The sequence below is a fragment of the Cucurbita maxima genome, unplaced genomic scaffold (genome assembly GCF_002738345.1).
Source record: "Cucurbita maxima cultivar Rimu unplaced genomic scaffold, Cmax_1.0 Cma_Scf00003, whole genome shotgun sequence".
In the NCBI taxonomy this organism is placed as follows: Eukaryota; Viridiplantae; Streptophyta; class Magnoliopsida; order Cucurbitales; family Cucurbitaceae; genus Cucurbita; species Cucurbita maxima.
The window spans coordinates 4324963-4335514 of NW_019272019.1; the positions used below are offsets into that span (position 1 = coordinate 4324963).

Here is a 10552-nt window from a genome sequence, read left to right on the forward strand (position 1 = left end):
TTTTTTTTTTTTTTTTTTTTTTTTTTTTTTTTTTTTTTTTGGTTACTGAAAATAGGAAAAATTTAAGCAAATCATTCTAAAGCCCATTCTATTTATGCATTGTGCACATTATTGAAGGTCAGTGGCTCTAAGCTAGCTAGGAATACATTCAAGTTAGTAGCTAGATTATTTTCGATTCTCTAGAGGCCTTGTTTTCTTTATAAGCTGTTATTAAGATTGTTTTCTGCAGAAGTACTTTATATATTGATGGTTTCTGTGATGTGCAATGCAATATGTTTGTGAACCATTTGTAATTCTTTTTCCACCATTTTTTGCTATTTATATCATATCCATTTGGGAAAGTTCTTGTTTATGTGTAAGGTGGTCTCAAACTTTACGTGTATATTAGCAACCTGGCGAGCCTAATCCTTCATCCAGTTACACTATATTGCCAACAATTGGAACGTCTCATATATTTAATTGATTACTTACTTTAAAAATTGAATTTATGCTGTTGGGAATATCAATGTACTGATTAAATTATTGTCTTGGATTTAATAATGACTCTGTTTAGTAGAGATGGGGTTTTTTTTAATAATAATTTATCTATTAAATTTCTTTGCTGAATTGTTGCTTACTCTAATGTTATGCAAGTTATCTTGCTAAACAGACTGCTGGAACAGTTTACTGTAGTTGAGCAAGAGAGATTCGAGGTAAATATTATACGCCCTTTCATGATGAATATCATATACAACTGTTGGGTGGAGTTAGTGTACGATAAATGTTCTTTTTAATCTACATGTTTCCTTTTCTGGACAATTCTCCAGAATTTTCTTTTATTATATCGCAAGCATCAGTCATAAAATAAGCATGAACATTTGAACCTAGCCGATTATAATGAAGATATCAAACAGACCTTAAGATTTCTGGAAAATGAAGTGTGCATGCTGGTGCGGTTCCAATTATTTTTTGTTTTGCATAGTCTTCTCTTCGCATAAATACGCTTGTTTTAATCACCACAAACTAGACAAAGCTGGTTTCTTTTGGTATGGAATAATCTGCTACTCTACCACAGTTTGTCGATTGAAAGATAATTAGCAACCATACACCATTTTCTTGATGCAAAATAAGAAACATCTTCCTGGTTGGTGTAGGGCGTCTTTTTGCTAGCGTAGTTGTAGTCTGCTGCAACCATCAAAAGAACAAGATTGAAATAGTGACCCTGGAAAAGTTCATTTGTATTCATGTAGAACATTTATGAATTTTTTTCATAATTGTACCCTAGTTTTGTAGCTCTTTCTGGTGCCTCATGGTCTTGTGGCTGTGGCTGGCTGAGCTGAAGGTCGATAGGTATGCCTGCATCCTCTCCAACACTAAGTCCGTTTGTAAGACTGCTTATGTGTGCTCCATTGGCATCCTTTGTTCCATAGACCTAGGATGGTGTAAATTTTGTTTTCAGGGTAACTAAGCAACACAAAGTTTTATTGGTTTAAAAATTTAATCCTTTAGTTTCTTTTCGGGAATATTTAAGTTGTTCCAGTTATCTACATCTGTACCTTTTTGTGTAATTCCAGATTTTCTTGACGAATTAGGTTTACCTTCTTATAAAGTTCCGTATTGTCTTGGTGAATTAGGTTTACCTGTATCAAAAAGAAGGATATTTAGCAACCAAATTAATTGAGAACAGGAATTTCAGAGCCGTAGTTCCTTAACCTTTCTATTTAGGTCTTGTATCTCATCCATTAAGATTTTTTCCTGCTCAAAGAAGCGAAAAAGTTCAGTAAAACACCAAATGCATTTAACAAATGCATTTAACAATTGATATAGTTAGATACCTTCTTCATACGGATGCCACGGAGACTTATCTCCAATTGATTTTCTAGATTCTGTAGATCTTTGGCGCTTAGACCAGTCAGCTCTTCACCCATCATTTGCCTGTAATTATTATCTATTAGTGATGTTTTGAACTTTTCTAAGTTTCATTTTCTCTCAGTTTGGGTATCAGCTTTAACTTGAGCAACATGTGGAAGTATGTTAGGAAATATACATTTGGATCATGCTTTTATCAAGTAACATGTAACGACATAGAATAGAATAGAATACGTTAGTACCGATGATTTTCATGTAAGCTCTGCAGTTGCTGCCGTAACATTGCTGCTTCCCTTTGCCAATACTACTGATTAAAAATCAGAATATAATTTCCTTTCTATTTAGAAATATAGGAGTATGCCTTCTATATACAGCCGCAGAAATGTATTAAGCTAGCAGAGTATATCGAGAAGCATTTCTGAAAATGAAGGTAGTTAACATGATAATTGTTGACGTTTAAGACTGATGTTATTGTTCAAACACATTTCTATCACTATATGTACAAAGAATAGTTATTGAATGCATCAATATTCAAATACAATAGCATGAACAAAAAAAAAAAAAAACACTAGAGAGAACCTTTTTTCTATATTGTTTTCTTTTTTTTATCTAAGAGCTGCTGAATGCAGCCAGAGAGGAGAAGGGGAAAGAAAAGAGAGCGACCATTGAAGAGTGATGGAATCAATTGACGAATGGTAACAAGCAATTGGCGAAGGGATGATGACAGGCGGTGGCAAGCAATGAAGGCTGGGAGGAAAGGAGGAGAAGGGCAGTGGACCCAAGAGCTGTTGAACGAGGCAAGAGAGAAGAAATGAGGGTAAAAAAAAAGACTGGCAAATGGTGACGGAAACGACCAACAAACCGACCGGCAAACAACAAAGGGACAAAAAGCGGCGGATGCTGTGCCATGCAAGGGGGACTTTAAGGTTTGTCATTTCATTATAACAAACAAAAAATAAAAATACATTTTTCAGGTTTGTCATATTGCTATTTTATGCGAACTGCTCTTTATTTTATCTTTCTGGACTTAGATGCTGAATCATCTGTTTGATTTTGTTCGGCCACATCGCTCAAGAATCCCAGATTCATGCTCTCACGACTGTTGTTTAGGATCTTTCTTTCAGCATGTCAGGTAAATAGAAGGTTTGTGTAACATCTCTTTTACGCAAAATAATTTGCATATATAATTTTAATGTTTGTCTCAATGAAGTATAAATATGTTCCTATCACCTTGACAGTAGTATCGATGGGTACTAATACGTCCAAATTCACAATCATTCTGGATGCAACTAGCAAAGCCAGTAATTCACTAGGTCTGTTCTTATCTCTAGTCAAATTTCTAAACCCTCCTCTCCTCCCCACCCCCACATTCCACAACATACTCGTACTAGCAATAACTGTGATGTGTAATACCTATTAGTCATCATCGTATCAGAATCTTTACTAATAGGAAATCTAGAAATTTGTGTTTCAACAATCATACCTGATTCTTTGCCTAATATATGTCCGGCAGCCAGAGGAAAGGAAAAATAATAGTTCTTGTGCTAAAGAATACCTTGACTTCAGAAGTCGAGTTCCCAAGCTGATGGTGCTCCTCTTTTGTTTTATTATATCGTTCTATTAGTGTTTTCATGCTGGGAATACAATCAATAATCCATGAGTTAGAGATGGAAGTCCTCTTCCTATTTCACAAATGGATTATCATAGAAAAACATAATATTATATTTGCAAGAAATGAAAATTTATTGGGAAGACATGGAAAGTTGAAAATTAAACAATTACCTTGCGAGCATTATCAATAGGATGACCCTATTTACTCTTGGTTCCTTTTATTCTAGTTTTCCCAGATAGACCTAAACTCTTAATCTCATAAATTAGGCTCTTTACCTTTTCAAGATTCTCCTCAGAATTCTATGGAAGAACTTCAAATTTTCTGGTAGGTAGAATGAAATTTGTAGTCTCATGACAACATTAGAGGGGTGGTAAATAAGGTTGCCTAACAATTGAACAAATCTTTTCATTAAAGAAAAAACTGAATTAAATCCAATGGCCAGTTTATCCTACGATATCCAAAGTTGAATTCAAACAAATAAATTTTAACAAGTTCACCTATTATGCAATATTCAGAACTATGTTCAAAACACTACATGGTCAGCAATAAAATTTACAATCTATCAATGAATTCATATTAGAGTATGAACTGCAATTAAATTGAAGAGGTGGGATAGAGAGTTTAAACACAAATTTGCGACGTATGATGAAACCTAATTCTTAATGTATCGCTATGAATATTTTAGTGCCAGCCAGTTCTTCTTTTGTTGCCTAACTTATTGCATGGAGATATAGGTTAGCGAATGGGGCGTTGATAATTGAATATGTTGTTTTTTCTAATCTGTAGAGGCATGCATCATGCACTTAAAATGTCTTTCAGTTGAATGATGCAAATTTTAGGTATCTACATTATGGAGTGTCACGTTGCTCTAAGTAAAGGATTCCTTGCACTCATCGGTCAGGTATGCCTACATATTCTTAAATCTTCCGTGTGTTAGTTGTATGATTTAAACCCTAGAATGTTTTATTTGAGTTAACGTAAAAATTTATGGTGCACTCTTTTACCCTCTTTGTTTTTCTAATCATCTTGCTAGTTACAGAAACAGAGAATTTCATTAAACTGAAAACATGACCAAAAAAAGTAAAATAAAGATACGAGTATCTCGTAGAAAATTATGATTATAAGGTTTACTGGGGGAATCCTCTGTTTTACTTGGGAATAAAATTTCATCAACGAGATAGAACTATTGGCAAAAGCTAAAGGAGTTGCAAGAATCTTCCATTGGCACAAACCACTCAGAACCATGACCCAATAAAGAACAAGAAAATAGAAAAAAAAGACTCATAAAACGAAAAACACTCTAGCAAACAAAACAAAGTGAAACTTGCAAAGAAAGAGTCTAAATAACCAAACGCAACCTCAATGGCCGCCCTCAGGAAACCAAGCCAAAGACAACTCCTGAGAACCATAGAACTCTGAAACAAAAGGCCCGAAAACAGAGCCAAATAGAAAAATAGAGGAAAAACTAAGATTCCTCAACCAAATAGAAAAACCATCAAGGAGAAAAGCAAAATTGAGCCCCATAACACCTTATCTACAATGCGCAGAAAATGGTCTTAATGGCATTGAGCCTCATTCATTCTTATGTAAAAAAATGTTTTCCTCAAAGCTTCTTACTTAGGAAGTCAAAGAAATAGGAAATAATATAAAGATCCTCAAGATGTGATTTGTACGAAAGGAACCAGGTGTACAACTTTCGAGCTCTCCTATCCATCCTTACCCTTACCAGTTAGCATACAAACATCAAACATACCCATAAGAGAAATTCACACCTTGACTTCTTCATATGAAGGTTTCTTCCTAAGATAATAGATTAAGATTTCAAGTCAGGCTAAGGGATATAGTCTTAAAACCTCTTGTTACCAAAAGGCCCAGTCTTAGGAAATCTTCACAAAAATAAACCAAATCCCTCTCATTGGTTCATTAAAGGTCTAAACGGTTGATGATGAAAGTCCCACATCGGCTAATTTAGGGAATGGTCATGGGTTTATAAACAAAGAATACTCTCTCCATTAGTACGAGGCCTTTTGGGGAAGCCCAAAGAAAAGTCATGAGAGCTTATGCTCAAAGTGAACAAGATCATACCATTGTGGAGAGTCGTGTTCGTCTAACATAAACAATTACCGTTAACTCTAGCAATTCGGAGATGGTAAATAAAGAAATTCATAATTCATAACGTCGTGAATGGATTCATCTGCAATTTTAAAGGGCATATAAAAAAAAGCAGCCAAAGAAGAGGAGTCAAAACAAAACCTGAACCAATTACATGGGGCCCTATACAATATTTACAACAGTTCTTAGAAACACTAATCAAAACGGAGGCATTAAACTTGGTGAGAGGCCTAATTTCTTCCTATGGCCTACGCCTCAGAAAAGTTTTCCTACTCCTCTCAAGTTAAAATGCCCCATAAAATGGAAAAACAAGCAACGCACTAAAGATATCGTCTCTTAAACCCAATAAACAAAATTCTTATCATTATACAATAATTCGGTTACAAGCCAAGCCAAAACCAAAGGACTCCTAAAGAACTATATAAAATGGCCAAAGTATATGATTTAGATCCTCAAGTACTTATCTTTAAAGAATCCACCACTACGACCCCAACGATATGGACGAATTCCTCTTCATATGGTCCGTAGTGCTAACTCTAGTTCCAACTTCCACAATTAAGCGAATAGAGAGTGCCTAGACGAATGGAGACCCGATCAAAAATGGAAGAAGAGCTAAATTAAAGCTCCCAAGACGGGTTGGAGGTCAAAGACAAACGTAGAAATCGCTTGTTTTCTTATCCAACAACCTGATATTATGGTTATCTAAACAACCTGATATAGAAAAGCCAATGAGAGGTTCACTGTTTTTCAAACAATTGGAAGGGAACCTCCCCCAAATTTTGCTCTTCCTAAGAGACGTTCCTGAAGATCTATAACACCTAATTTAATTTAAAATAGAAAACTGCTCTCCAGAAAAGCATGTTTTGACTTGTTGAAGTTGTTAGATGATAGTTTTTTTTTATTTGATAAGAGTTAGGTTTTCAGTTTTTTCTGTTTTCTAAAATCATATTCTTTGTTAGTTTAGAAATATATCATTCATCGAAATGTTAGAATATAAACACCCATTATAATATGTTGAACTGAATGTCATATTTCCTTGTCAACTTTTTTTTTTTTTTTTTAAATTTTTATTTTATTTTATTTTTATTCTTTAAAACACTAAGGCAAATATGAACAAGTCAATATATATACTAAACTAAAAAAATGATAAAAATTGTATTTAAAAAAACTGACAACCTTTAGGCCATACATTTTGAATTTTTTTTAAGATTCACTTTTTTTTATCGAAAAGATGATTCATATTCAAGTGTTTTATAATTTTGTACTTGGCAAGTTATTTATTCATATTCAAGTGTTTTTTTTAAATAATAGTTTATTTTCAACTAGATAAAATGTTATGTGTGTGTATATACACACACACATGATAATAGAACATGATTGTTTACTTTTACTTTTTTTTTTAAAAAAGAAAATTCAATGTATTTTTCTTTTTAACTTTTTATTGTGTTTATTCTTTTTAAGAATAAATAGTAATTTGTTTATTTGCTATATATTTTTAGATGCGGGTCCAACTTATTAAATTTAAACATTGAACTATTAAACCATAAACCATTTTTTTCTCAATTAATACCATGGCGATGAGTATCCACCATTTTTATTAATTAATTTTAATATTTAGTTATGGTTAAGACCTGATTAAAAGAACCTAACTCATAAAGCATGAAATGAAATTTAGACACTTGGAATTTATGTAGCTCTAGCTTTTCTTGGTGAAAAATATTATGTGATCTTTCCTTTAATTGTATCATGTAATGATGTGATATTATGTGATCTTTCCTTAAGTCAATCTGAATTGTTATCTTTTTCATTTCTGTGAATATTTGAGAAATTTTAAACAGCGTATATACTTTTAAAAAAAAAATTATAATTCAATTTCATGATTACTTTTAAAAATGATTTAACTTGATGATGAATTTATTTTTATATTTTATTTCTTATTTTCATTGTAGGATATTTTTTTTCCATTGTTTTTAGCCTTTTGTCTTCTTTTCTGAAAAATAAATTTGTTTGAAATTATAAAAAAAAAAAGGTTTGAAAAACACAATGAAGCAAGTTTTCGTAAGCAGACTTTTTTTTATATATGTTCTCATTTTCTTTTTCTTCTCTTAATTCTCTGTCTATGTTTGGTTTCGCTCTCTTTACTTTTTCTATATCTATCTCTATACTTTTTTTTCATTCTAATTTTTCTCTTCTAAATTGTTTGTCCTTATTTATATCTCTTCTCTACTTGAAAGTGATCTAAAATTTTCCCCCCAAGTTTGATTTCTCTCTCTAACATATGACTTCTTTCTTTTTTAACCGTTTTTACTGAACTAAGACTTTGCTAGAATCATTTGATTTTATATTTTTTGTTTTTAAAAATTAAGCCTACAAACTCTTGTATCTATAATTTTTTCTTTTTTGCTTATCTACTTTGATCGAAGTTTAAGTTTTGAAAACTTTTAAAATATTTATTTTGTTTTTGGAATTAGATTTAAAGAATTCAAATGTAATTGAAATTGTGAGGAAGTTATTAAATTATTTATTTCTTTTGTTTTTAAAAAGAGACCATAACTAGGAAATAGAAATATTTATTTCCAATTCATTAGCTGTTATGAGGATATGAGAAGCTTTTAGAATAGCCGTTACTAATGGGAAGAGTGAAGCCATTTATTATAGATACAGGCCTATGATTTTAGGAAGCTGTATTGGGAAGAAGTGGTTTCAAATGTTTTTTCTCCTCATTTCGTCTATTTGTTTTATCAAGGAGAATAACCTATTTTTTGGTTATATGGTACGTGTAGTAATTGGTTGTTGATTTCTCTTTTTCCTTCTTTAGATAATAGATCTTTTTCCCCATTTAGATTTTTGTAACTTGTAACTCGGCACTTCCAAGGATCTTTTCTATTTAATACATTTTGTAGAATTATTTTATACCTTTTTAATGAATTGTAAAGGTTTAAGGCCTTGGAGAACAAGTTTACATCTCTTTACAATATGTTCAAATCGGTTGGAAAATGTAGCGCGGATCATTTAATTTATTTAGGTTGAGTTTTTAAAGTTTTGCTGATATTTAATCATAAATCTAATATTGCTTTTAAAGTTTTTTTATACTATCGTTTTAAAATATGAATTTAAATTATTGATTTAAAAGTGCATATGCATTGAAAGAAAATAGAATTTATATCAAATGATAAACAAAATAATCAAAGTTTTAATGTCCTTACTATTATATCACAAGAAAAAAAAAATACAAGACAGGAACTTAAAAATAATCGCAATAAAATGAGATGCAATGATTAGTTTCTACGTTTTCTGCATGTTACTTCTAATAAACTTTAAAATGTATTATGATAATAATATCATACATTCATTAGTTAAATTATGTGTTAAGTCTTCACCTTTACGTTTGTGTTTACTTGGTTGTTAAATTTTTTTAATTATTTAATGAAATTTTAAAATCCCTAAAGTTTTCATTTTATTTTAATACAACCTAACTAAAGTTTAAAGTTTAATTAGAATCCTATTAGAAATAGGATTTACTTTTATATTTAATAAATTCATTAAGTCTTCACCTATACATTTTTAAGTTATTCATAGACACAGATTTAATGGTTTAAATTTGTAATTTAATATTTTTCATTAATTTTTTAGCTTATATTCAAATTTTCTAACTGTATTTTACTATTTCCGGAGATTCTCTCTTAAAAATAATTCTCTTAAAAGTTATCTAAAACGTTTTATTTAAAAAAAAAAAAAAACGAATGTAGTTTCTCTTTAGTCATTAAAACTCTAGAGGTGAAAGTTTTTCTCATGTTAAAAGACTAACATAACTTCACTCGTCTCCAAATATCAACATTTAGACGTGGGTTTATGGTATATTCTTCTATCTTCCTACTTAGAAACTACTCATTCTTAAATGTTCTCAAGTCTAACACCTAAAAGAGAGATAAAAGGTGGTGATGGTGAGGAAGATTGATATAAATTTATTTATAATATTCCTAAGATTCCAAATTGTTTTCCAAAAAAAATATATATTGTTTGGACATTGACCAATCAATAATCCAACTTTCTTCCGGAAATTAGAAAAAAAAAAACCGGAAGTTTGATTAAATTTTTGCATATTTGTGCAAAATTATTATTGGGAGCTGGAAAGTAGGTTGGACAGCTCAACATCCTAAGTTTTTCCATTTATCCAACTATCCCTTCACCTTTTCTCTCTCCTCGTACCGTATTAGATCAGCTTTTTGTGAGCGAATAAAGTTGAAAGGATGATCCGTCTCAAGAACACCTAGGAAGGGACCCCATCTATCATAAATCTAAAATTTACTAACTCGTCAACGTGACATGGAGGAAGAGGGTACATAGAGTAGACTTTAAGTTTTAAAGATAGCTCAATAAGAATACGAACCTTTTGTTTTAATATCTTTACTTGAGGTAAGAATTGATAGTCGGTTCTTTATCACTTGTATATGAATTCAAAATAATCCTAAGTTGACTTTAAGATACTATCAAGAGATTCTAATTGAATTACATTCAAATTTCAATAATTAATTACCTGAGAATTAGATCGTACAAATTTTTTTTAACAACCTAAAGTGCTATAAAATAACAAGGACCAGTTCATGAAGAGTGATTGGATTGATGTTATTTTCTAATGAGAGAGATGATGATTCACAAAGAGTGGGGATGACCAACCGAATTGAATTGAAAGGCACTATGAAAATCACGAAAAAGATAATACCTTAACATTATTTGTCCTTCTTGATCAATTGAATTTGGGATCCATTGAGGCCAAAGTGATTGGAAGCATGTGTTGTGTGTTGTGTGTTGTGCTTAACCAAGATTAGATTTATGTATAGGAGAAACTTTTTCCTATTTCTACTCCTACATATACATTTTTTTCTCTTTTTCTCAGTATATGCATACTATTTCTTCCAAATTTCTATAAATAAATTAAAAAAAAAAAAAAAAAAAAAAAAAAAAAAAAAAAAAAAAAAA

At 31.1% G+C, this 10552-nt stretch overlaps 2 protein-coding genes across 10 annotated transcripts in view; one reads left to right on the forward strand and one right to left on the reverse strand.

The window, feature by feature from the left end:
* Positions 1–4727, forward strand: part of LOC111476529 — a 9449-nt gene extending 4722 nt beyond the window's left edge. The window contains exons 3-7 of one of the 5 annotated variants that reach the window (XR_002717097.1): positions 650–692; positions 2478–2774; positions 2880–2991; positions 3087–3161; positions 4300–4727. Coding sequence is in view for 1 of the 5 variants with exons in the window: in XM_023120230.1 (XP_022975998.1) it covers positions 650–692; positions 2478–2537 (103 nt within the window). In the remaining 4 variants the exon portion in view is untranslated. Of the gene's footprint in view, positions 1–633; positions 693–1264; positions 1347–2477; positions 2775–2879; positions 2992–3086; positions 3162–4299 lie in introns of those variants that run through there. The other 4 variants (XR_002717095.1, XR_002717098.1, XR_002717099.1 and 1 more) reach the window with 4 other exon arrangements.
* LOC111476528 (MADS-box transcription factor 23-like) overlaps positions 1–10552 on the reverse strand; it is a 14661-nt gene that overhangs the window by 1384 nt on the left and 2725 nt on the right. Inside the window, exons 1-8 of one of the 5 annotated variants that reach the window (XM_023120228.1) lie at positions 3736–4070; positions 3404–3482; positions 2091–2152; positions 1815–1914; positions 1693–1734; positions 1536–1619; positions 1260–1411; positions 896–1164 (exon numbers count right to left, since the gene is read on the reverse strand). In XM_023120228.1, the coding sequence (XP_022975996.1) occupies positions 1146–1164; positions 1260–1411; positions 1536–1619; positions 1693–1734; positions 1815–1914; positions 2091–2152; positions 3404–3482; positions 3736–3869 (672 nt within the window). In that variant the 5' untranslated portion in view covers positions 3870–4070 and the 3' untranslated portion in view covers positions 896–1145. Of the gene's footprint in view, positions 1–895; positions 1165–1259; positions 1412–1535; positions 1620–1692; positions 1735–1814; positions 1915–2090; positions 2153–3403; positions 3483–3735; positions 4071–10552 lie in introns of those variants that run through there. The other 4 variants (XM_023120227.1, XM_023120226.1, XM_023120225.1 and 1 more) reach the window with 4 other exon arrangements.